Source organism: Beta vulgaris, chromosome 5 (assembly GCF_026745355.1).
Source record: "Beta vulgaris subsp. vulgaris cultivar EL10 chromosome 5, EL10.2, whole genome shotgun sequence".
Classification (NCBI taxonomy): domain Eukaryota; kingdom Viridiplantae; phylum Streptophyta; class Magnoliopsida; order Caryophyllales; family Amaranthaceae; genus Beta; species Beta vulgaris.
The window spans coordinates 25,486,762-25,514,756 of NC_079206.1; the positions used below are offsets into that span (position 1 = coordinate 25,486,762).

Here is a 27,995-nt window from a genome sequence, read left to right on the forward strand (position 1 = left end):
TAGGGCTTAATGCTGGTAAAATCGTAAATAAATCTAACGGTAGGTTAACGGCAGTTAGGAAAAAGGTATCTGGTTCACAGTTTTGGAAACTCAAGGGTATACGGTGCATTTATGAAACATTGAGGGTATATGATGAATTTCTTGATTTGTCGGGGTATTTGGTGAAATAACCGAAAAAAAAACCATCAACCGCCAAACTCCCCCTTTGCTTTTGGGTGAAGGCAAAACGTACGTAGATGGATTGTCACTAAAAACCAACGGTAACTACCAAGTTAGCATCAGGCATCAGGCATCAGGCATCAGGCATCAGGCATCAGCAGTGAGCACTCAGCAGGGTTGATAACGCAAATTCCACTTTCCTCCACTTTCACCAAATTCACCAATTTGGAAGGTCACTCACTCCCTTCTGCACCATCAGCGCAATGCACTTCCTCGCGTACTCTCCACCCCCAATTCCTCTTGCATCTCCCAGCACCAACAATCTCCGTAATTCCTACTTTTCTCCTCACGTCAGACCAAAAATTCACAACTTCACTTGTTTTTCTACTGAAATCACAAGTACCCAGTTCAATTCTTGCATACCCAAAACAAGTTATTTCTTTAATTCCAATCTCACTAGCCCAGGTTTAGTTGGACTTTGCAGTTTTGTCTCTAAACCCAAATGGAAAAAACTAAAATTCCGCTTATCTGACTCATTAGATTGTAAAGGTGTAATTTTAGGGTTTTATGGTACAGAGAACTTCATATCAAGTCAGAATTTTAGGGTTTCTTGTGTTAATTATGTGAAATTGAGATATGGGTTTAATGGGATAGATAGAAGAAAGGTGGGAAGTGAGGGGAGGTTAAGAGCAGTGATGAATGTAGATGAAGTAGTGGAGAGAGGAAGTGGTGGAGATGAAGAGAGAGAAAATTATGATGCTATTGTGATTGGGTCTGGTATTGGTGGGTTAGTTGCAGCAACACAGTTGGCTGTGAAGGGAGCTAAGGTTTTGGCTTTGGAGAAGTATGTAATCCCTGGTGGAAGTTCTGGGTTTTATGAGAAAGCTGGATATACATTCGATGTCGGTTCGTCAGTAATGTTTGGCTTCAGTGATAAGGTTAGTGCTTGCTTTTTGCTTTGTGTTAGGTTCTCAGGAAGTCAAGTTATCTAAGCATTGAGGTTGATTGTATTAACTCTAATGTTATGTGTAGCTGTTGCAAATTTGAAGGCATTTGTGCACATTGATTAGAGCCTTTTTTTTTGAACTTGATGGCCAACGTGTAGTATAGATTAAGAACAGATATGAAATGTTGTGTTGATATTGATGGATTGATAAAAACATGATGCAATTTCGGTCAAAAGTATTTGCTGTCTTACAAGTGCAAGAGCAACACACCAATAAGTGTGATGTTAGTATATATTTGTATGATGGGCTAATTCCTTAAAATTGTTATGGTCCCTTGACTTACTAGTTGGCTACTTGGCTTGTTGATTTCTAAAGTTCTTTCTTGGGCTCTTCTTCCATTTATTTTCAATCTTATTTCGAAGAGTTTGAGTTCTACTTTCTCTATTATTTGGTTCTTTTAATCTTTTATTCTTGTTTATTTCATTTGAAATGTATATATCATGTTTGAAGCAGCTTATTATTACATTGATTGAATTCAATATCTAGATATGATAATGTAGAGGTATGTTATCCAATATATTCCATATAAATTATATTCCGCATCACCTAGAGTGGGTTTGTTGCTTTTCTGCTTGCTTGTAAGTGTCTTTAATAATTAGCAGCTACTAATGTTAAAGTATAATATGAATTTAAATCCGTGTTATTCGAATTTGACAGACACTTGTTAAGCATGCTATCTTGCTGCACAAACATTTTCTTACAGTGATTCCGTTGTATCCTCGTTTTTGTGGACTTTTGCCTGCCTTCTACAGCCTGATAGATTGGTTCATGAAGAGCAGATGGGTATTGGGCTTGATTATATAGATTGCTCAATATTTTTTTTTTCAAGCTTGAAGGCTTGATTATATAAATTGCTCAATATTTTTTTTTTCAAGCTTGAATTGTGTTCTATTAAGTGAATTCAATTGAAATCAAGATAATTTAATGTTTCGCTCTTTCTCTCTTTCTCATTTTTTTGGTTGGGGTGGGGGGATATGTGAAAGCAAGAAGCTAACTGTTACACTTATATGCACCTATTTTGAACAACTTTGACATCAAGTTTAACAAATGCTAATGCTATTAACTTCCAGAAAAGTTGTTGCCTTGTAATGGCCGTAGTTGGATGTGATAATTACTCCTAATCCGAATGCTGTTTGAGGGGGGGGGGGGTGCTGGTGGTGCGGGAAGATGAAATCTTAGGACAACTAGAGAGGGAAATGGGAAATTCAGTGGTATATGATCTTAAAGTTTAGATGTGTCTACCTTAGTTCCATGGTATTAACCTTTTAATTTGCTATGTATTTATCTGTTAGCTTACTTCTTGTTCTTTGTCAATGCCTGAATGTGGACAGGGTAATCTGAACTTAATCACCCAGTCATTAGCTGCAGTAGGATGTAAGATGGAAGTCATTCCAGACCCAACAACTGTTCATTTTCACCTCCCAGATAACCTTTCTGTTCGAGTGCACAAAGAGTATAGTGACTTTATCACTGAACTTACTACTAGATTCCCCCAGGAGAAGGAAGGAATTTTCAAATTCTATGGGGTGTGCTGGAAGGTAGTTTTGTGTAACGCCTCTGTAGCTTGTCTTGAACTTGGATCTTCCATTGTCGACCATTCGTGTTATTAATACTATGAATTACGTAGATCTTCAATGCCCTGAACTCATTGGAGCTGAAGTCACTTGAGGAACCAATCTACCTTTTCGGGCAGTTTTTCCAGAAACCCCTTGAATGCTTAACCCTTGGTAAGTACATACTTTTAATGCAAGCAACAATTTTAATGAATTCAGTTGATCAAGCTAGATCAATGTAATTGTGAGTTACTATTGACAGAAAAATATGTTGGGTTCGGGTGGCAGTTAAAGAGGAAAGAGTTTTATCGTATTATGTGTTGAGCTACCCTGTAAATTTTAGTCCTTTGGGAGTGTTTTGATTCTTTTTATTGCTTGTCATACTGATCATATGGAGGACAGTTGAAGTGTAATTTTTTTATGTTTTAAAAATAAGGTAATATAATTTAATTGATGCCCTCTCTGTGGGTCGTAATACAACCTACCCCAAATCCCCCCCCCCCCCCCCCCGCGGCAACAACAAGGTTTGATTGCATTACCCAGGCCATGGGAGATGAAGTAGCTGATAGCTCCCAACTGACCTATCCCTTGACCTTATCGAAGTGTGTATTAGGCTTTTCATTTTTTACAAATCCCGTGTATAAAGAATCTAGGTTTGAAGCATTCTTTATTCATAGACATATAATTCTTAAAACTTATAATGATTGTCTTCGCTTATCTGTGGTTGATACTTAGACGCTACTTCTAATTAGAAACATATGCTTATAGTTTAACATGCTGCTACTTGTACCTGCAGCTTATTATCTGCCTCAAAATACTGGAGCAATTGCTCGTAAATACATTAAGGACCCTCAATTGTTGTCCTTCATAGATGCTGAGGTAAAACAGATTACTTCTGTCTTAGGAGTTCAGTCTATCTGTATGCTTTGTAACATGGAGAACAACAGTTTGATCTGATAGTAAGATGTTATCTTCTGCAGTGTTTTATTGTCAGCACTGTTAACGCTATGCAAACTCCGATGATAAATGCAAGTATGGTAAGATATTTCATTTGCTCCTTTTGTTCTGGAATCTATTGTTTAGTTATGTCATTGATATACTTTATGATAGGTTCTATGCGATAGGCATTTTGGAGGGATTAATTACCCTGTTGGTGGTGTGGGTAGGATTGCCAAATCCCTTGCACAAGGTCTCATTGATCAAGGAAGCAAAATACTTTACAAAGCAAATGTCAGAGACATCATCCTGGAACATGGAAAGGCTGTAAGTCATATTAGCTTTGGGTGCTTGGAGTTGTCAATGATAAGGGATTTAAAGGGCTTACTAAAAATGTCGGACTTGTGTGCAATCGTGCTCATGTTTATGTGTGGATTTACAGGTTGGAGTAAGACTATCTGATGGAAGAGAGTTCTATGCCAGAACGGTTATATCAAATGCTACTAGATGGGATACCTTTGGTGAGTCTTGGCAATGAGTTAGGGTTTTATTTGCTTTCTCACTGGGATTTGCAGTTTTTTGTCATCAGTAACATTAGCGGATGCCTGGTAGTGTAGGCAAGCTTTTAAAAGCTGAGAAACTTCCAAAGGAAGAGGAAGATTTTCGGAGATTGTATGTCAAGGCCCCATCCTTTCTTTCAATACACATGGCAGTCAAGGCTGACGTCTTACCTCCAGACACTGATTGCCACCACTTTGTTCTTGAGGTGCTTACACACATTTCTTTATATATGGTTTTATTACAGGAATTGTTCAACCAATAGTCTTGTTTCTTTGTGATTAGAATGACTGGAAGGATTTAGAGGAGGCTTATGGCAGTATTTTTTTGAGCATTCCCACCATCCTTGATTCTTCATTGGCTCCTAGCGGACATCACATTCTCCACATATTCACAACTTCCTCCATCGATGACTGGCAGGTGCACTCAGGACTTCGTCGATTACATCGTAGCTTTCTTTTTTTCTGAGAAGAAATTAGATCTTGGCTCTATTCGTTTGGCCTCATTATTAAATGTTCTGTTCCCTCTTAAATCTGAAATCCCAGAATGTTCTGAAATATAATTTACATGAAGGGTTTGGGAATTGGGAATCAAATATCTTGAAACTTAGGTTTCTGATGTCACAGGGACTGTCTCCGGCAGACTACAACAAAAAGAAGGAGCTTATTGCTGATGAAATCATTGGCAGATTGGAAAAGAAGTTGTTTCCAGGACTTAAATCTTCCATATTGTTTAAGGAGGTATTGTTTCAGAAAATTTAGCTTGCATTCAGTATGATTGAGTGAATCTACCTCCCTCCCTCCCTCCCTCCCTCCCTCCCTCTCTTTCAGTTTCTTGATAGTCAATCAATAATGATTGCTCTTTGCCTTCATGTATGCTTCCTTCTTGGGTACGATTAATTGGGTTAAAAGGCATTGATTCTGACAGCTTGTCAGGCTCAATGTTATTAGTACTTCTATTTGAGTGCTGGCTTTAGATGTCAAGGCAAACTTGCCTCTTAAGATATAATCTATAAGCACGGCTCTCCCTATATCGCTTTGGGACAAAGCATGTCGGAAGTTGCATGAGGTCAGGGCCTTAGGGGTACGAGGTGCGGTATTCAAGGTCTGGTAGAGAAAGAGAGAGGAGAAGGAGGGAGAGGGCTATAGCACTTCAATTCCGGAAAATCTAATGTTGATACCGTTGGTATGACAAATACCACGTTGACTTGATGTCGATAGAACATTGTCATGATACTTTTAACAGAATTTACCCTTTTACCAAGTTTAATATCTTCTTTTAAGATTACTATCCGACCATTATATTTCTTGTATAAATAATCCTTTGTTATATATAGTACTTACCATTCTTAATACTAGCTCTTGCCGTATTTTTATCCGGCTATTTTTAAGGTTTGTAGAGGCAGTCAGTCCTATAAGAGGCGGTCAGACCGTAGGGCTATACCTTGTCTATGGCGGGTAGGTTTTAGGGGTTGTACCAAGTGTTTAAACTGGTTTAAGTTTTGTTCCATCCTTCGTCTATCCTAAAACACCCCCAAATCCTCCAAGTTTTCGAGAACTCTAGGCAAAACCAGGGAAACTCCAGCAAAAGCGGCCATATAAGGCAAAAATCTCGCAGGTAAAAATATTACAATTATTTCAAAACCAGAGGAAGGGGAATCTTCTCAAAAAACTCTCCTCAAAAACAATTTATGAAACCAGGTAGCTCTCAGGTTGTGGTGGCTCAACCTAAGAATAATTAGACTTCCGAATATTTTGTAAAAAATGCATCTCAAAACATTATAACAATTGAACATGGTTATCATGACGAAGATCCCTATGTTTCAATTCAAAAAATCTTTGGAAAAGGTTTTACAAACCATGAGATCATACTAAAACAACTGAATATTACCACACAATCCTTGAAATCACTGCCCTCCTCTGAATTCAAACACTTCTTCCATTACAAAAAGTTATAATACTTTCAGAACCCAATATAAACCTTCAAATATCGAAAGGTGTTTTCCTACCTTATGTTTATTTTCAATAAAGTTCTACATCCCTTGGGTTTGTCAATGGTTCCTCAAAATAAACCAAGATCAAGGAGGCATGGTTCTCCAAAGAAAATTTAAAACTAGAGGGCGGTCAAACTTCAATGCACCATAGTATATTCTCGAACCAGCCATTAGAGAATGGTTAAAGAAAAATAGTTACACAAGTATCACAAGCAAATTCCTTGCTTGCCTCAGCAAACCCCCCCCCCCCCCAAGATTACACACGGATCCTTCAACAACTAGCTAATAGTATGTCTGAATCCTCCATAACTTCGGACAATGAAACAACAGCAGACTCCTTCATTCACCTGAGTGACGATGAAGAAGATACTGGTTTCCAGACTTAAAAAAAAAGGTCTTTTCACTATCTCCAAAGCAGCAACAGGGTTTACACAGCAACAGACAAAATGTTTTAGAACAACAGTTTTACACAGCAACAGACAAAATGTTTCAGAACAACAGTTTTACAGGCATATTTGAACAGCAATAGACAAAATTTTCAACAGTGAAAAGCTGCTAAATTATTCATTAACAGTTTAAAGCTTCAATAAAACAAAATTGTGAACAGTATAAAGCAGAAGACAAAGTGTTCGTGCACAGTAAAACAACGTGAAAGATTCGTTCTCCTTTGTCTATAAATTGAGGCCGGTTCTCCAGTTGAGGGAAGAGCAAAATACACGGTTATATTAGCTCCTCATAAAATCTCTCTACCTCTCTCTTCATCCACAAAAATTTGTAACTCTCTTTAGTAGAATCAGTTTCATCTCAAGACAATTTGTAAGTCTTTTTTGTTAAACAATGGGTGGTTAAACCGCCTTACTTTTAATTATTTATGTTTTCAATGTTTTCATTTCTATGTATTATCTGTTAACACCCCAGATTATTGGTCTTATTCTAGTATCAGAGCCAAGTAGTATATTTTGTTCCTTATAAATGCAACTGGGGTGTTAATAAATAGTAAGACCAGATCCTTGTTCCTTATATCTACTCATTTTATAAATCTACTCATTTGTCGCAACGGAGGATGGTCAGCTTGAACAGTGCCATATGGAGTCTCCTAGACGGGTGTCCTTTTGTTGGTGTTGACACTATATATGGATTTAAAAGGGTAATTAATGTTATGGTTAAAACTATAGAGTCCAAACCAATCAAAAAATAAAATATGAGCTTTGTGTTGTATTAAAAAGTTGTAATAACTCTCTTGGATCTTTGCGCGGATATCTAGAAAGTGCTCAAAAAACCACGCTCCCTTTGAAAGGTTATGTGTGGCGTAAAAGTCTTCATGAACTAATTTTTTTTATTGACCTCAAAGTTCTTTTCAACGACGTTTAGCTTATTAGAAATATTTTCAGTTAAAACTAAGTTAAAACTAAGGCTGAGGGCGAGTCCGGAAGATACTGTCGTTCAGCATATGGAAGGTGAAGGTATATCTGAGGTAAAATAAGATCATAAGATCAAGGATATGGGGTGTTAACAGATAATACAGATAAATGAAAACATTGAAAACATAAAATAATTAAAAGTAAGGCTGTTTAACCACCTATTGTTTAACAGAAAAGACTTACAAATTGTCTTGAGATGAAACTGATACTACTAAAGAAAGTTACAAATTTTTGTGGATGAAGAGAGAGGTAGAGAGAGATTTTATGAGGAGCTAATATAACCGTGTATTTTGCTTTTCCTTCAACTGAAGAACCGACCTCAATTTATAGACAGGAGAGAACGAATCTTTTATGTTGTTTTACTGTGCATGAACAATTTGTCTTCTGCTTTATACTGTTCACAATTTCGTTTTGTTGAAACTTTAAGTTGTTGATGAATAGTTTAACAACTTTTCATTGTTGAAAAATTTGTCTGTTGTTGTGTAAACTCTGTTGCTGCTTTTGAGATAGTGAAAGGACTTTTTTTTTTAAAGTCTGGAAACCAGTATTTTCTTCATCGTCACTCACGTGGATGGAAGAGCCTGCTGTTGTTTCATTGTCCGAAGTTATGGAGGATTCAGACATACTATTAGCTAGTTATCGAAGGATCCATGCGTAATCTTCGGGAGTTTTTGCTGAGGCAAGCAAGGAATTTGCTTGTGATTTTAGGACTAGGAACTTAGATTGTTCTGCCGATGATGCCATGATACTGTGTTGCTATTTTTCTTTGAACATTCTCTATGACTGGTTCAAGAATAGATTGTGGTGCATTGAAGTTTGACCACCATCTAGTTTTAAATTTTCTTTGGAGAACTATGCCCCCTTGATCTTGGTTTATTTTGAGGAACCATTGACAAACCCAAGGTTGGTAGAACTTCATTGAAAATAAAATATGGCAGGAAAATGCCTTTCGATAGTTGAAGGTTTATATTGGGTTTTGAAAGTATTATAGTTTTTTGTAACCTGAGGGTGAAGGAATTTTGTAGACGAGCCATAAAATTTCCACCAATGCGTAAACCAAGATGACAATTTTTGTGGCTGTATGGTTTTCGTGTTTAAGTATATTAGCCATGAATGGAATAATATTTTGTTTTGTATTAGGAAGGTGGAAAACCAAGCCTGTTGGTAATCCTAATAATTAAAGGTTTTACAATGTGGGAATGTGTTATTGAAGCTAATAAGGAAGGTTTGTTTTTTGACAGGTCTTAATTCCAGTCGTGAGGACTGAGAACTTTTAGGATTTTGATGGTTGAATAAGAGGGTTATGCTTGTTCATTTTTATAGAAAAAGTGTTTGAATTCAGCGGAGCCACTGATTTTAAGGATTGTCTGGTAATATTTTATTGTTTTAGTATGATCCCATGGTTTGTAGAATCAGTTTTTTCCAAAGATTTTTTGAATTGAAACATAGGGATCTTCATCATGATACCCATGTTCAATTGTTATAATGTTTTGAGAATCATTTTTTACAAAATATTATAAATTCTCATTTTTCTTAGGTTAAGCCACCACAACCTAGAGCTACCTGGTTTTATAAATTGTTTTTGAGGAGGGGTTTTTTGAGAAGATTCTCCTTCCTTCGGTTTTGAAATAATGTAATATTTTTACCCTCCAGATTTTTGCCTTCTATGGCCGCTTTGTTGGTTTCCCTTCTGGAAGGCTTAGAGGATTTCGGGTTGCTTTAGGATAGATGAAGGATGCTCAGTTGAAAGGAGTCAGTCTTGAACTTCCTGTGTTCTATCAATGGAGGAAGTTCCATTCTCTATTCTCAACTACATCGTATCAGGTTTTTATTGGTTTTTGTGTGGTGCATATGGTTTTCTCAGGAGGAGGTCGGAACTTCTCCTTATCTTTTGTCTTTTTTTTGTAAGAAATTCACGGGTTATAAAGTCAGGGATAAAATTCTCTTCTCCTTTTATATGCTCAATCTAGAATTCAAAAATGCTTAAGATAGACTGCCATGTGGCAAAAATATGTTTTAAAGCAATATTTTGGACATCCTTTTTTAAAACAGCTTTAACAGCTTGACAATCAACTCGTAAAAGGAATTTTTTATATAATAAATCAGATTAGAATTTGGCAATACAAAGAACAATTGACAACATTTCTTGTTTTATAGTAGAATATTTTTCCTGGGTATCATTCTAGTGCCCTAAGGTGAACCTGATAATGTATTCTTTACATTACCGACTTGTTTTAAGATACCTCCGTAACCTTTGTCAGTGGCATCTGTTTCAACAATTTTAGACAGATTAAGGTTTGCTAAACTAAGGCATGAAATTTCTAAAACACAGGTTTTTATTGTTTTAACAACCTCGGTGTGGATATCATACCAAGGCGGTGGGTTTTTCTTTAGTCTATCATGGAGGGGCTTGGCAATTCTACAAAGATTTGGATAGAAGTCTAAAACATAATTTAAGCTACCAAGAAATCTCTGTAGTTGAGTTTTGTCTAGGATTTTATGAGGAAATTTGCTAGTGAATTGGAGAGATCTATCAATAGGGGTAATAGTTTCACAAGACACCAAGTGACCAAAGAATCTAATTTTTGTTTGAAATAAAGAAATCTTTTTTGCCGAAACGACGAGACCATTTTTCTTAATGAGATAGAAAAAAGTCTTTAGATTTTTGAAATGCTGGTCAATCGTGCTTGAGTAGACTAGCATATCATCAATGTAAACTATGCAAAAATCTGAATAGGGGTTAAAAATATCGTTCATTATCCTTTGATATTCAGAAGGAGCATTTTTAAAGCCGAAAGTCATTACATTCCATTCATATTGGCCAAAAGAAACAGTAAATGCAGTTTTATAACGGTGTTGTGGCTTGATTTGTATCTGCCAAAATCCAGGATTCATATCAAATTATGAAAAGATAAAAGCGTGCTGTAATTTTTGCATCAGATCTTTTTTATTTGGTATAGGATAACGGATCTATCTTAGGGGGTCGTTAAGAGATTATATATATATTAGATAGATATATAGATAGAAGTGAGTTCATATGAGAATGCATACTTACCTGAAAAATGAGAATGAATGTAACGCGCTATAACTTTTATGAATAAGTGATGTAACTTCGAAATAAGAATGTTAGAAAAAAAAATTTAAAATATTTTTTTTGACTCAAAATTTTTTAGGGGATATAACTCTAACGAACAAGTGTTGTAACTCTTATCCAATCGTGTGGTTGAGATTCATTCTCATTTCTTATGTAAGGAGCATTCTCATGTGATTTTGCCCCTACATACACATAGAGATGGCAATGGGTAGGATTTGGACATGGTCCTCTAAGATCCAAATCCAAATCCGTTTTTTAGGCAAGGATCCAGATCCTACCCGGATCCACTGGGTAATAAGAATGAGGATCCAGATCCAAATCCGTATGGATCCTACGGATCTGGTTCCTAAACGGATCCAAAATGGATCCTTGTCTATTGTCTTCAAACTACCCTAATTTTCACAATAATTAAAGATTTTATATAATAAAGTCATCTAATAACCATTTAATTTTTGAAAAATAACCATTGCAACTAATTTCAAGTTACAACTATTCAATTATCAAACTGTAAAATGGTTATCAACGCAATATTCGAACTCAATTGTAAATTCGCACAAAATCACACATTAGTTAGAATAATACTCTGAAATTAAAGCGAAAATCTGTTTTACATGTAATAACTAATATTATGATAATATAATATTAAATAATAATATTATAAAACCGGGTAAACAGATATGGATCTGGGTAATACTTTAGGACCCGGTCCAGATTCGTTTTTTTCAAGGAGGATCCATATGGTCCAAAATTTGAGGACCCACATCTGTCAAAAATGGATCTGGATCCACATCCGTGTAGGATCCATTACCCACTGTCATCTCTACACACACACATGTATATATATATATATATATATATATATATATATATATATAATATATATATATTAATATATATATAATATATATATAATATTATATATATATATATATATATATATATATATATATATGTATATATCGATTTTTTCACTAATTACCCCCGAGTTTTCACAAAATTCACTTGGTACCCTCCCAAATTTTCAAAATACATGGTGTACCCCCTAAGTTACAAACTAATACACTCAGATACCCTTAATGACTAACGATGTTAACCGCCGTTAGTCATTAACCCTAATTTTCTATTTTAAACCCTAATTAACCCCCTAATACTAACCGTAATCCTTACCCTTACCTCTAACCCTTAACCCTAACCCTTAACCCTAATCTTCCCACCATCCCCTCCCCCACCTTCCCGCCACCCGAACAACCCCCCTCCCCCACCCTCGCAGCCCCCCTCTCCCACCCCACCTCCCCTCCCATCCGCCGTCGGGAGCCCGAAATCCAACAAGCCAGTCGCCAGCGAGCTTCCCCACTGCCGTTGCGAGCCCAGAATCCAACAACCCAGTCGCCGACGAGCTTCCCACTGCGACGCGCGATCCCAGACAACCTTCTCGCCTTCATCTTCGAACTGGAGTATAGCGGAGTAGGCGGGATTCGACGGGGGGTGGGGGAGGGATACGGACTTCGTCAGGGGTGGGGGAGGAGGTGCGGAATTCGACGGGGTTGAGGGGAAGGGGTAGGTAATTCGACTGGGTTGGGGGAGGGGGTGGCGACGGGATAGGGGGAGGGGGCTACGGTGGTGGGAAGGGGCCTGCTGGCGTGGGGGCTGCCAGGGGTGGTAGGAGGGTGGGGAAGGGGGGTTAGGGTTAAGGTTAGGGTTAGGGCTAGAAGTTAGAGGTTAGGGTTTAATTAGGAGATAGATTTTAGGGTTTAGGGTTAAAACTAATGGTTAATTAGGGTAAGACTAACGACGGTTAACGCCGTTAGTCATTAAGGGTATCTGGGTGAATTAGTTTGTAACTTAGGGATACCTCGTGTATTTTGAAAATTTGGGGGTACCAAGTGAATTTTCTGAAAACTCGGGGGTATTTGGTGAAAAAACCGTAATATATATATGATATAATAATATAATAATATATATATATAAATGTATCATAATATATATGTATTTAATATATATATATATATATAATGTATATATATATATATATGTATATATAATATATATATGTATATATATATATATATAGTATATATATATATATATGTATATATATATATATATATATATACTTATATACTTCCTCCGTTTTTTATTAGATGTTACACTTTTCAAATCACGGACTCCTAGGTAATTTTTGGAATGGAGAGAGATAGAGAGAATGAAAAACAAAAGGGCCCCATGTGAACATGTGATAGGAGAGAGATAGAGAGAAGTTATTACCCAAAATAAAAGTGTAACATCTAATTTAAAATTTCCTAAAATAGAAAGTGTAACATCTAAAAAAAAACGGAGGAAGTATATATATATATATATATATATATATATATAGGTTTAAGTTCATATGAGAACCACCCTTATGGTGAGAACCGTGAGAACCACTAATTTTTCTTCATTTTACGAAGATTTTGATTATTTCATAACATTTTTGCTCATTTTTTGTTTCACTTATTTTATGGTTTTGCTTATTTAACAATTTTGTGCTCATTTATCAACATTTTTGCTCATGTTACGTTTTCCTCATTTTACTTTTTTTTCTCATTGAATTTTTTTATGCTCATTTTACGTTTTTCTTCTTTTACATTTTTGTCCATTTTACGTTTTGATAACTTAATGTTTTCTACTCATTTTATGTTTCTGCTCATTTGTTACTTTTTTGTTCATTTTAGGAAGTTTTTACTCATTTTAAGTGGTTCTCACGGTTCTCACCATAAGAGGGTTCTCACTAGAACCCAACCCTATATATATATATATATATATATATATATATGTATGTATACATATGTATATGTATATGTATATGTATACGTATATATATGTATGTATACATATGTATATATGTATATGTATATGTATATATATATTATTCTGATGAAAAAATGATGTAACTCTAAATAAAGAATATATGAAAAAATAATTTGAAAAAATATATTTTTTTTTGCGCTCAAATTTTTGTAGAGGGGTATAAATCTAATGAACAAATATTGTAACTCTAACTCAATCGTGTGGTTGAGATTAATTTTAATTTCTCATGTGATCTTGCCATATATATATATATATATATATATAAGTGAATTCATATGAGAATGCATACTTACATGAGAAATGTGAATGAATTTTAAGCGATATAACTCTTATGAATAAGTGATGTAACTCTAATGAAAAAGTGATTTAACTTCAAATAAAAGAATATTACAATTTTTTTTTTTTGGCTCAAAAATTTTTAGGGGGTGTGACTCTAATGAACAAGTCTTTAACTCTAATCCAATCGTGTAGTTGAGATTCATTCTCATTTCTTATGTGATCTTTCCCCTATATTACATGAGAAATGAGAATGAATCTCAACCACACGATTGGATTAGAGTTACAACACTTGTTCATTTGAGTTATACTCCCTCTAAAAAATTTTGAGCCCAAAAAATTTTTTTAAATTTTTTTATCTAATATATTCTTTTTTTGGAGTGACATCATTTTTTTCATTAGAGTTACTTAACTTATTCATAAGAGTTATATCGAGTAAAATTCATTCTCATTTCTCATGTAATATAGGGGTAGGATCCAATGAAAACTAACTTTAAGTTGAAAACTGAAAACCGAATTTTTTGCTCATTTTATGTTTTTTGCTCATCTTATGTTTTTGCTCATTTTGCTCATTTTTGCTCATTTTAGCAAACTTTCGCTCATTTTATGAAGTTTTTGCTCATTTTACAAACTTTTGTTCATTTTATGTTTTCACTCATATGAACAAACTTTTGGTCATTTCACAAATTTTAGCTCATTTTATATTTTTGCTCATTTTAAGAACTTCTTGCCCATCTTATCTTTTTACTATATATATATATATATATATATATATGTGTGTGTGTGTGTGTGTGTGTGTGTGTGTGTGTGTGTGTGTGTGTTATGTATCTTCAAAATATTGTTTCCAACTCCACTTGTAATATGCAATCAAAGATAATAGTCACACGTGTAATTGGAGATGATGGAAAATCAAATGATAGAAGTCCACAATGACCAAAGGGAATATAAATCTAAAACATCAAGATGCCAAGATGAGATCAATATAATAGATCCGGGCATTAAAATTACAAGGGGCATTAATGTAGAACTTATCCATCCCTTGAGAAACAAAAATCACTTTTATTTGACGCACAAATTTAAGATTCCAAATGGATTTTCATCTTTAATATCTTTTTCGTCAGGCCATTAAAGTGGGAAAGGTAAAGGCGCATCAAAGTAGAAATGTGATGTACCTTGGGGCACCAACATAAAAAAACTCTTTGTTTGAGGCAAAATTCTCGGATTCCAAACGGATTTTATAACACGTTACTGATTAAACCTATGTTGCTCGGATTCGGATACCTATGTACAATACGGGTACGTGTCCAAGTGTCGGACTCGGCTATTTCTGAAACCTCTTTAACCTTTTGGCCCAAAATGAAGTGTACAAGTGTCCCGCCCATATCCGAGTGTTAAGGATCCGACACGGGTACTTCAAGTGAAATGAAGAGTCCGTGTAACTAGGTTTATACAAAAATTCTAATGGTGTCTTGTCAGCCTTAAATACACAATGTTTAAGGAACTAGGATCACCAAAGTGAAAATATCTTTTAAAAAAATTTAGAGTAAAATTTTGCCACACCGCTAAGCATCAAATTTGGAACTCTTAATGTTTCTATTATGGCACATGAACAAAGAATTAACTCCATGAATGTAGAGATAAACATGTTCATTCCATTATTGTTCAGTTTTGCATCTGTAATTATGAAATGTATCTATTATCATTATAGGTTGGGTCCCCAAGAACACACAGGCGATTCTTGGCTCGTGATAGTGGCACATATGGACCTATGCCACGTTCGATTCCTAAAGGCTTGCTGGGAATGCCATTCAATACTACGGTTAGCTGGAAGTTATTGGTTTTGAGACTTCATGTTTTTCCTCCTGTGTCTTGATTTGTGAATAGGACTTTCTGTTGTTGAATTCACAGGCTATAGATGGTCTTTACTGTGTTGGTGATAGCTGTTTCCCAGGGCAAGGGGTCATAGCTGTGGCCTTTTCAGGAATAATGTGTGCTCATAGAGTGGCTGCAGATATTGGTTAGTATTATCCATGCTTCAGTGGATGTTAGATGAAATTCCAGTATCATCTCTTGCTAATTATTAATTAGTTGCGAACTTGCTATGTGCTATGCGGAAACTGAGCTGCTTGTCTTCATACATTTTGATTGATATCGTTGAAATAGCTTATTCTCATTTGTTATATAATTTTTCGTTCTTTGTTGACCTGCGTTCCCTCGTTCTTTTGCGCATAGGGATTGAAAAGTCCTCGCCTATATTAGATGCTGCTCTCCTTCGCTTGCTTCGATGGCTGAGGACATTGGCCTGAATAATTATATGGCTCAAGGATGGCTACAGGGTGCATCCAAGGGGATGCACACTGGCTCATTGTTCAAGTCAAGGTGAAGAAATATCCAGATGTTTCTTGCGAAGAAATGGGTTTGTTACTGGTCATGGGGAGGATGTTGCATCACAGGGCTTAGAATATACTCGATTTCACTTATTATGTCAGTATCAGAAATATTAGTGATTAATTTATTCAAAGTAGTGACTTATACGAGAAGCTTGTACATGCAAATGTGTCCTGAAGTGTACAAAAAAGAACAATAATGCTCTATATATAGAAGTTGTTTTCTGCTTTAACATGCCCAACTAACTGAACTCCAACTTTGTCTTGTCTTCACTGAATCAGTTAACTGTTTCTTCATGATTTGGAGATGGTTACACTAATTAAAGAACGTCATTATACATTGGATAAAGTTGAGATTTTGAGACTGAGATTACTAGAAAAAAGCTTATCTCAAGAACGTTTGTATATTATATCTCCATACATAGGAAAAGTATCTTGTAGCTCTCTATGCTGTTTGCTGGACTGAACGAAGTGCTAACTAGATGTGCATGGGAAACTGAAGTTGGATCAGCATCCTGACTTTCGCACCCTCTTTTCACTCTGACTATGACATAATTTTCTCCCTTGGTATTTGCAGGTGTCAAAGTAAAATATCGAAGGTGCCTTGCTTGTAATCCAATGAAATGACAAGTAAATCTTAGCTTATTTTCACTGGAGCTGCATTCTCCTTAGAGATATGTAAGCTAACAGTCGGTAGCCAAACACCATGGCAATCAGAGCACCAACCTCCTCTAAGCCACTGTCAAAAATCATCATATTTGTGGGTTCAATATGATGCTCATAGTGTACTTTGAGGAGTAGCCTATAGGTGTGGTAGTTGAAAGAGAGATAACGGATCCAAGATATGAATATCGGAACTTTCTGCAGAAGAAGCAGAATAGTTAGTATGCATTATCTACATATTATCTCAATAGAGCTGGTAAGATAAGTGATCTTAGATACTGAAATCCATGGAACTCTTGTATAATTTTTTGGCATATTTACCTTAACAAAGTAACCACCAGCCAACATGAAAGTCATTACTGTAACAGAACCTAGAGTTGTTGCTTTCTTTATATCCATTAATGAAGCACCTATAGCCAGTCCAAGTCCCTGCCATTGCAGCTAAATAATCATATAAAGTTCTAGAAGATGACTTTTGACAAAATGAGGTTAGGAGTTTTTTGCTGACTGAACATTGTGAAAAATTAGTTGACATGAAATACCTGTGCAGCTATAATGCAAAGAAAAACTGTCAGCACGGTTAGGAAAAATGTTCCAGCATCAAGCCTCAGGCCTGCCATAAAGTAGACTACGAGCAGGAAGAGAACAGGAAGGACGAGGTCAAGTGGAAGGTCACTTGTTGTCCTTGCAAGAAAATAGGCACTTAGTCGATACATGTCAGCTGCTCTTTCTTTCAGAAGCATGGCTCTCTCCTGAGGAAATGCAAAAATTGCTGTGAAGACTGGAAAGAATCCCCAAAAGACAGCAATAAAGAAAAGCAGCCCTGCCTGCAATAGTTGGGAAAATCAGAATCTGGTTAGATTTTCAATCAACATGTTGATTTGTATGATAATGAAATAACTAATTTTTCAGTAAACTGTGAAGTAATTATCGTGACATATTGACATCAGTAAATAATTTTCTTTTTGCAGCTTGCATATGTACGCATATGGTCGTGGGACCGTCAACAAATGAGAAGTATTGTGGAAATAAATCGTCCCTGGAACCTAATTGCAGAATGTAATAGGGCTATACCTGATCCTCTAGTCCCTTTTCCGTTGTGCTATCTGACTGCCACCATAACAATCCAAGTATAACTGCAGTGGCCAAAACTTGGGTTACCCTTAGCCAGCTAAAATACTCGTGCTTTCGCTCTTTGATTCCTCTCCTGAATAAAATGGAATATTGTTGCCACCAGCTTGCTCCCCACTTTCGTTTTACAGAAGATAAATTTGATTTGAATTCTTCGTCAATAGGTAGAGGAGCCATAAGCTTTCTCTTTTCTTTCTCTGCAACTCGTGATTCGTATGATTCCACTAGATACTGCAATGAAAGTTTTAACATGAGGCAATTGTATGTGAGAACCCCTATACTCTCATTTCTTTTTTCTTTATAATTCTGTGTACTATATTTAATTTGTAGTTATATTTTGGAACATATATCAGCTCACTGTCAGTTGAACTGAATGTGAGCACAATAAAAATTACAAGTTGTACCCTTTCTGCTCGTCCTTTTTTAACGTTTTGCTTGGTTTAGCATTTGAGGAGCAGGGGTGACGTTACCTCATGTATTACAGCTGCAGATGGTCTGGCATTCGTTCTTTCAGTTCCCGGGTCGTCTATCTGTACTTTATCTTCTAATTCAGATGGTACAGTTACATCATTTATGTTCCCATTAGCAAGGTCCAGGAGGAATTCTGCTGGGTTCATTGATATCAGAGGGGTACACCCTATGGCGGAGAAGTAGTTCATCACTTGTGATGCCTTTCCAAAATAAAGCAAGCTTCCTTTTCCAAGAAGGATCAATTTATCAAACTTGTGAAACAGCCTGCTTGATGGTTGGTGGATAGTAGTTATCACCGCCTTCCCATCCTGCAACATGTTGGAAACCAATTGAGAGGTAGGATTCTTGGTAACTTCTTTCTTTTCAATTTTATCTTAAATTGCAGGAAGCTACCATAAAGGTGCAACAATTGGGGAGGGTATAAAAAGTATATTTGAGATTTTTAAGGTAGGATGCTATATTACTCGGATGGGTTATTGTGTCGAACACGAATATGTGTCCAACTCGTCTATTTTTATAAAAATTTATGTTGATTATGGTATGAAGTGTCGGAAGTGTATACATCCATACTGGAGTGTCGAGGGTCTGACCCAAGTACTTGAGGTATGATGAAGAGTTTGAGTACATTGGTAGGATTTCAGTATCGACTATCATGGTATCTAATTGCATGTATATGAAAACCTTGTTCATTAAGAATTCGGAAAGTAGTTGAAACTAGCATTTGTTAAGAATTCATTGGAAGTAAGCTTCGAGCAATGTAGTGTAATGTACCTCAGCTATATCTTGCAAAACCTGGATTGTCCTTAAAGCGGTTGTAGAATCCAAACCCGAGGTTGGTTCATCTAGGAAGAGAAGCGAAGGGTTGATTAAAATCTCATTACCAATACAAACTCTCTTTCTCTCTCCACCCGAAACTCCACGTACAAAGGAACCGCCTATCAATGTGTCCTGACACCTGATCATGTATAGTTATTAGAAACTGGCACTTATTACTTCTCATATTCACAGACTTTGTGGTTCAAGAAGGTTACCTCTCTAACCCCAGCTCGCAGATGACATCCAAAGCCCGCTGTTCCTTTTGCTGCTTTGTTAATGTTTTTGGCAGTCGTAGGTATGCAGCATATGTGAGGGTTTCTCTCACAGTCAGGTGAGCATAAAGAACATCATCTTGAGTCACAAATCCTATCCTGCAAGTGTCATTGGTTTGGCATGTTTACTTGAATTTCTCATCAATATCATTAAATTTAATTAGTGAATACATCAACTTGTGTGTATATACTTGCCTGCTTTTCAGGTACTTTGAGTATGGTTGATCATTGTAAGTAACAGAACCACCAGCTTTGGGCTGAGTTAGCCTTCCTCCGAGCACATTCAAAAGCGTAGTCTTCCCACTTCCTGAAGGGCCCATCAGAGCCAGCACTTCTCCAGGATGCACTGAACCTGTGATCCCATGTAAGATCTCCTTCTCTGCAGTTTTTGTCACTCCTTTAATAATGACCTTGTATGTCACTTCTTTGAACTGCAACATTTCAAGCAAAATAACCAATCCAATCAGTATTCCTCTCATAATCAGCCAGCCCAATAGTACATTGCTTTGGCACAAAGAGTGTACAGTCTATTCTTTCCGAACCCCAACTATTGTCCCACGCCCCCCCCCCCCCTACCTACAGGATATATACAAGTTAAAAACATCGTTTCCTTCTAGTTAACAAACTAGTAGGTAGAAGGTTGTGTGATTTGATATATTTGTGGGGGAAGGGTAATTTGATGTCTTGTACATACTGTTGTAGAAAACAAGATCTGTACAAGACTGAACCTGATCATGATATTTAGTCATGCTAAATGCAATGGGATTCCGTTGATCTGTGAGTAGCTAAACTCTCCAACCCCTGGACCTGTTGAGATAGATAGGCATAGGTCGTGAGCGAAAGACTTCATGTCGTCTTTTGGAGTAAAAATGCAGGTTGATCAACTCCATGAATGATGCACGTTTGCAAAACTTTTAAGATGAAAGATGGACAAAGGGATCCCTGCAATAATGGCTAAATAGCTATAATTTAGATAAATACATGAAAAAAGTGGAAGCCCTCATTCTACCCTTAATGTAAATTACTGTCAAGGAAGTAATGATGAATAAATAAGCATGCTAAGGAACACGATTTTTAGATATCTTAAAATTAGATACTTATCATTTCTCCTTGCAAGAAGATACGTCGTTACCTTCAAGTAGACCGGCAAAGTTGGTTCTGCGTCAATCTTCTTCTTACGTGGTCCTGCTTCAATGTCCTCGGCTGCAACAATCAAAAGCCATATTTTTTTTTGTCAATTTCACTTATTTAAGACCATCATAAATTTCCTCCAGCTTTGTTTTGTTATGACATTCCAAAATGCAGTGATTAAAATTATCAGTATTTTTTTTTTGTTTCACGTCCATTATTAGTATTCCTACAAGGGGGTGGATTATGAAAATTAACGTAAGGGGATAATGTGTTGAGATCCTCTAGAGTTTCAAAATAACTCTACACGGTAGAGTTCGTTAAATATCAGTCGTTGATTAAGAAATCAAAGGCTTGTATTTTTTTCCCCAAAAAAACCCCCTATTTTCCCCCGAATATTCTGCCCATATCTTTTCCTTTCCCACTAATCATGCGCCCTTGATCTTATAATATATGGTCAGGATTCAACTCTACTTTGTAGAGTTTTCATAAAACTCTAGAGGATCTGGACCGGGGGGTAATTTGCCGCATTTGGTGTTATAAAGTACAATTTGGAGTTCTGCTAACATCGCTTGCGGACCTTATTGTCCAAATGGCCATAAATCAAACTTGAATAGAGTAATAGACGTGTAAAAAGTCTGACGTCGTTGGTTATCGTAGTTGTCATATCAAATTTCCATATTCGTCAGTGGATTTCAATTACCCAACGACTTGAGATAGGATTTTGATTTTTCAAACGTTGCTGTGGAGCAAGTTGCAAACCACTTAGATTTTCGACTTATTGACTTGCGAGTCTAACAAGGACTGAGGTCGCTAACATAGTGAGTAGTGACTACATTTTTTTTCGACAAGAAGTGTCCTACATTGAGGATGACTGGAGTTTGGCCTTCCAAACAATACTATTGAAAATCTAAATGTGAAATAAAATAGAGAAGATAGTGAGTTTTATATATATAGTGTATTTACATGAATATCTTCTAGACTCAAATTCTAAAGATTTAGATATCTAATTGTTAACTATTTGGCTAATTTTTAAATGTTATAATCATGTAATTTTTTCTCCTTCTGACTATGAAATAAAAGTTAACCATGTTATGTTTAAATTGTCCTTAACTCCTTAATACCCTCACCTACAGTAAATAAACGAGAAGGCATTGGTATAATATACTTACCTGTTAAAAAAATAATATGACACAACTATTATAAAAGCTACTATAGATAGATTATAGAAGTAATCGATTCTTAAATATGGATGTTCAGGAAATAGGATATGGTAAATTGGAGTAACTATTCTAGAAAGCATAATCATTCGTGGGTTTTTTTTTTATTATGCAAACTAGTGGATATAATCTAGTTTCTCATAAAATCTAACAATTATTATAGTACCAAAAAGATGGTGAACTTTGTACTATATCTTTCCGTAAATTATTTTGAGTTGTAATAAAATGGAAGCTCGTTACTCACAATCTCACATGCACAATTTAGTTGGACATTATACATAAGTACTACCTTCGTTTCTTAAAGATCTTCCTTGTTATTGTTACTACAGATACCAATGAGAATCAAGTTGTGTGGGTTGTGGGGTGAGTAAAGTATAAGAGAGTAAGGGGTTAAGATAAATAAACAAATAAAAGGGGTTAAGATAAATAAACAAATAAAAGGGGTTAAGATAAATAAACAAATAAAAAGGGGTTAAAGTAGGATAGAGAAAGGAAGTAAAATTGAATTAATAATGTAATGGTGCACCATATGATAGGGACATGAGAGGGTAAAAAAGAAAAAAAAAAGGAAAAAAAATTCCAAATAAGGAATAAAGTAAAAGAGTATGATCTTTTGGAAACGCACTTAAACGAAAAGATGGAAGATTTTTAGGAAACGGAGGGAGTATGTGTTTAGGTGTCTGATTTGGCTATTTTATAAAAATATTCCGTGATATTGGTCTATCATGAAATATTGAAATGCTTGTTGCTAATAATATTGCATTGTCAAGTATTTAATATGAGTATTTGACGTAAATTAAAAAGGAGGTGACACTACTATAGGTAGAAGTATAGAAGACTGCTTTAAATAAAACTTTTGTAATTTGTTTTGTTTTATATGTATTTCCCAGCAACTATAATGAAAATATTATAGAGTCAATGGGGGAAAAACTACATATTTACAAGAAAACAAAAAAGAGACAGTTGTAAAGATGGGATATAGATTTGACGATAAGGTTTAGTCTTGTTTTGATGTGAATGGACTCGATGTAGGAGTTGATGAATAATGTAGACCTCAATTTGTTTGCACGAGTAGCGGTAATCGAGCTTTCTTTTGTGCTATCAAATCTCATCAAAGGTCACTTATGTTTTGGTAGTTACTTTCAAAGATGACTAGTGTGTCCGACTATTACGACTGTCAAATTTATCCCCCATTTACATATGTAGAGAATTAATGACATTTGAATAATTTCTCCATATAAGTTGGACAAATGTTTTGAGCTTTCTTTAGATCTTGATTCCTCGTTATGGTTTTCTCCTAATCAAAATTTCTTACATATTATTGTATATCTAATACTTCCACCGTTACATATTACTTGCAAACATTTTTATAATTTGCGAGTTTTACATTAATTACAAACATTACTTTATTTGGGGAAATACTCTTTATATGTCTGCTATAGCATGATTTATCTCTCCTTATCTCTACCCTCGTTACATATATTCTTGAAAAAGTACCGTGTCAATCACATATGTTAGAAGCAGCTAATATAACATATAAAACATTCGAAAAACAGAAAAGGTTGTTTGTTATGCTAATGAGTTGGTGTATATTATATTTCCAACCTTATTAACTTCTCGTTAGTTAGTTTTTCACATTAGAGTTTCACCAATACATGTTAACCTCTATTTTCTTTAAAAGTAAAATTTTTTAGAGGCGTGTCAGTGTAAGAAATTTATGAAGTTTACTTAAGAGTAAAAGAGATCTATTTAATGTGTTTGGCTATTGATACAAAATCTCATCCATACAATTAGAGGTGGTATAGTGATTGGGTCGGGCAGGGCTTCAGTATACAATAGCATTCCCATAATCGAAAAATCATGGCAAACTTTTCAAGGTGAAGCAGACTTTTTCGAGGTGGGTTGTGATTTTGGCCTAAGTACGTGATTTTTGAGCTGTTCAAACCCCACACTTTCTCAGATCGGACTGGACCAAGCAAGTGCGCTTGGGCGTCCTTTTCTACTTCAAATATAAAAGTTATGTGACTTATGAGTTCAAATAACTTATAACATCATTATCTATACTAATATATTAAAAGACGTGCGAAAACAAGAAACTATGCTATGCGGCGCTCTTCCTAGGGAGTTTTAGTTCATGTAATCCATGTACAATAAAAAAATTAAGAAATTACATAGTATAGGATTTGATCCCAAGACCTCAAGACTCAAGTACATATATTAAAGTTCTAACCACTAGGCTAAGTTGTATTTAGTGTTATTATCATAAAGTATTATATTAATAAATGAAATTCTTTCTTACCCGGGGCATAACCCGGGCCTAATAACTAGCTAATTTACTAAATATGATATGTTTTATCTTCATCGCTTATCATTAAAGCTTTTTTGTGTTGTTTCATAAACCAATCTCATAGAGAGGTGGTAGCTCAGTGGAGTACCACCCCGAATTTCAGGGCAATGTCCAAGGTTCGAATCCTCATTCCAACAATATGTTGGACATTTAATTTTGGGCTGTTTAGTCTTGTACCAGCCTCTGAGCTGATGTGCTCTACAGGCTAGTAGCCTAGCAAGGGTTGGTTTTCGGACCACTTATCTTTCCTAATAAAAATAAATAAATAAAACAATCTCATAATATTTCACCTACTAAATCAAATAATATCTTTAAGAAAAATAAAAAGGACAAAACAAAGAAAGAAAGAGTTAAAATTATACAACCCATCCCCAACGTACTACTACCATGGACAATTTAGTACAGAGCAAAGGCATGTCCTATTCAGTACTAAAAGTTGTAAGTCGTAAAACCAAGTGGGTTTAGCCTAAAATTGTAGAAAAAGAGGGACCCTCAATGATGACTAGAGGTGGAGAACAAAGGAAAACTTTAGCACTAACAAAGACCTTTTATTTGTCTCGTGGGCCGGGCTTCCAGTTACCCTAACGTACTCTTGTCATTTGGTTGGCTCATAGTTTGCAAAGCAACCAAGCAACAACTAAGGGAATACTATTCTAAAAAAAATCATGGAGTGTGACATTTGTAAACATATTGTGGATTCAAGAGTATTATATTTTTATTAAATTATTTCTTGGCCATATATGCTTGAACGTTATATTGGGGAACAAAGACTACCAGAAGTTTTTTCCTCCTCTAGGCTATAGTTGTATTTTATATGAACGTGGAAAGTGGACCCCCCACCACCTCCATAACGAAATAGCTGAATTCACATTAAAGCTTTGTGATGGCTGTTCATGTTGGTGGAGTACTTAGGTCTAAGATGAAGAGTTTCGATGTGAGCAAACCCATCTTAATGTGAAAATGCTATAAAGCTGAGTATTAGATGAGTTCGTCTTATAATAATTTATATTTTATGTTGATTTTTTTTTTTCATATTTCTACAATTTTGACTTTTATTACTCTCTCTACTTTTTTTGTATTTACTAAATTTTTACTTTGGAAAATCAAGTCATCACCTTTCCCCGATGTATATTTTGCTTTTTTTATAATTAAAAATATAGGCATATATAGTCTTGTTATATTCGTCTTGATGTGTAGATTTATAATATCAAATTATTATTTTTTTTACTTAAAAGACATAAGAGATATGCATAAGAGATATTAAGTGTATAAAATTTCTTTAAAATTGTGCAAAAACAATGTAGCAAATTAAAAAAAAAAAGAAAAGCGGAGGGAATATTAAATGCTTAACATTATACTTTTATTTTGTTTTTAGATTGTAAAGAAAAGTGCCTTATGGAGCCAAAACCTCACACAGGTTAAACCCTAATAAGTTATGTTAAAGATGATAAAATAAATTTGATATTGTTAGAAACAAACTTTACCACTAAACTAAGTACTAATCGATAATGTTTAATATCATATGTCGGATATCATTGAACTACTTTAATCAATAATGAATATCTCTTGCAGTTTTCTCATTGTTCTTTGTAGATTTTTTCAAACACTTTTTTAATTTTAACATTGAAATTTTTTTTGGCATCTATTATTTTGTGTTTCAATTACTTATATTCTTTTTGGTAGGATGATTAGATTTATAGCTCCTCTTTATTAATCTTAAACATGATGTATGAAACAAAATGACTTCAGTTAAGCCAAAATGACAAAGCCATATCAACAAAATATTTTTTTTTATAACAACTACACACGGAAAATTTACTTTTATCACCTTTAGCATACCTTATTTTAAAACAATCTTATTAATAACTAAAATTATATATGGACATTTGTGGTTTAATAATGTCTAGGAATTCTATGATTAATCATATATCATATCTATGCAATTTCATAACCAAGTAGAGCATATTACATAAATTGACTTGAGTATCTTAAACAGTATATAACTTATTTGACCGAAATATTAAAAGTATTTAGGATTTTCCAAGACTTATAGGATTAAACATCCTTAGCCAATTAATATAACTTGAGAATCTTTATCAAGCTCACTTTATGAAGCTCTCTTTAGCATTCATTTACTTCAATGTTATAAAAGAAAAGATAATGTTGTGCTCATCCACCCAATGGAAAGTATGAATCTTCACTTGCTTTTACCTAAAAAAACTAGAAAGCCGAAATTTAGCCTTTAATTTGAAATCGTTTTGGTAGTAGTTAGTCCTTATCAAATCTAAGCACAAGGTGTCGTCTAAAAGGTTACTCTAGCAAAGTATTTCACCTATATCAACTTCAATTATTTTCTTTTACAATACTTTATATTATAAGAGTTTCACTTAGCAAATCAAATGCATACTAGTTAGAAAAACTATATATGGTAATCTTGTATATCATTTTTGTTGTCTAGAAAATTATATATGATACTCCTAGAAAGCTCTCTTTATCGTAGATTAACGTGATATTGGAACTTTTCTAGAAAATTATATATGGTAATCACAGAGAGCTCTCTTTATTGTAAATTAACGTGATATTGGAATTTCTAGAATATAGGTGTACCAGAAACAATAATAATTGAGCGAAAACCATATTATATGAATAACCAAAACATAAAAAAAAAAAAAAAAAAAAACTTACGAATATCATCATCACTGAAGGGTTTGGAATCAACTATATCTTCAGGAGGCACGTTGAAGCCAGTGAAGGAGAAGGAAAGGCCCAAACTAGCACTAGAGGCTCTACTAAGGGCCGCACCATTGCTGAGATCGTCGATGTCAAGCTTCAACTGAGCGCTCCTTGTCTTCCTAATGTGTGTATTGTAGTGCCTGCTGCTGGAGTTGGCACCCCCTGGGGAGGTTATCCTACGGCTTGATTTTCGTGATCCGTCTACGGTTGGGGTTGTCCCCGTAGTCCCCTCCCCTGATGGTGAGGACTTCATCGCCGCCATCGCTGCCGCCACCGTCTCCACTAGTTGGTCCGACTTTGTCCGGACTAACCCCATGGTGGAATTCATCTTGTCCATCATTGGGCCTACGGTACTAGTAGTTGAGTTTCCTACACAAAAGGATATGTGTAGTTGTATAAATGTGTGACTCCAAAATATGTGGTTATAGTGTCCAACGATATATGGTGATTAGCTGTATTTATTGTAAAAAAAAAGAGAGGTTAAAATCCCATGGGAAAATATCTAGCTTAACTTTAAATAATTTGGTAGAAAATGGTGCATGAAATAATGCGTTGATTCAACGAGAGGAGAAGAGAAATTAAGTAAAATTATTTTTTGCAGTAGGAGAGAACCCCATGCAAGCACAACTAAAGGTTAAAGGATGACTGGATGATATATGCTGATGGCTTATGCATGTAATAACTAGTTAAGTGATTAAATTACTTGGTAACTCAGTAAGTCATAACAACCATGACAATAATGATATGTAAAAACATCATGAATTAGTATGAGACATATGTATTCATCATAGGACTTTGAACAATTGGAGTTGCTAAAAGATGAGCTGAGAAATGGGAGTGAAGCTACCTTTTGCCTTTTGGTTTATGGAAATTTGAAGGTGTCGAACTTGCAAGGAAGAGGAGATTTGAGAGAGAAAGAAAGACAGAGATAGAGGTGATCTCTTTGAAGAGGGAAACTCAGTGAACAACTAAACTGTGACACC

At 35.2% G+C, this 27,995-nt stretch overlaps 2 protein-coding genes and 1 long non-coding RNA gene across 4 annotated transcripts; 2 read left to right on the forward strand and 1 right to left on the reverse strand.

The window, feature by feature from the left end:
* The first annotated feature begins 264 nt into the window (after window positions 1-264).
* LOC104893199 (prolycopene isomerase, chloroplastic) lies at window positions 265-16,464 on the forward strand. 2 transcript variants are annotated; one of them, XM_010679293.4, is made up of 13 exons: window positions 265-1,097; window positions 2,498-2,704; window positions 2,794-2,893; window positions 3,516-3,598; window positions 3,700-3,756; window positions 3,830-3,982; window positions 4,098-4,176; window positions 4,273-4,421; window positions 4,499-4,633; window positions 4,840-4,953; window positions 15,553-15,663; window positions 15,753-15,861; window positions 16,077-16,464. In XM_010679293.4, the coding sequence occupies exons 1-13, from the start codon at window positions 423-425 to the stop codon at window positions 16,148-16,150; spliced, it is 2,046 nt and encodes a 681-aa protein (XP_010677595.1). In that variant the 5' UTR covers window positions 265-422; the 3' UTR covers window positions 16,151-16,464. The 2 variants fall into 2 exon arrangements, 1 of the variants encoding a protein (XP_010677595.1); XR_007274399.2 differs by lacking the exons at window positions 15,753-15,861; window positions 16,077-16,464 and having other exon boundaries at window positions 4,499-4,661.
* Window positions 16,412-27,352, reverse strand: LOC104893198 (ABC transporter G family member 22). Its single transcript, XM_010679292.4, has 10 exons — window positions 26,965-27,352; window positions 20,717-20,787; window positions 19,780-20,015; window positions 19,528-19,683; window positions 19,268-19,451; window positions 18,496-18,804; window positions 17,969-18,256; window positions 17,437-17,721; window positions 17,216-17,323; window positions 16,412-17,092 (listed from the first exon to the last, which is right to left on the reverse strand). The coding sequence occupies exons 1-10, from the start codon at window positions 27,350-27,352 to the stop codon at window positions 16,880-16,882; spliced, it is 2,238 nt and encodes a 745-aa protein (XP_010677594.1). The 3' UTR covers window positions 16,412-16,879.
* On the forward strand, window positions 17,608-18,648 carry LOC125497531 (uncharacterized). Its single transcript, XR_007274400.2, has 3 exons — window positions 17,608-17,749; window positions 17,866-18,290; window positions 18,510-18,648. It is a non-coding gene; the product is annotated as an uncharacterized LOC125497531 (long non-coding RNA).
* Window positions 27,353-27,995: the final 643 nt, after the last annotated feature.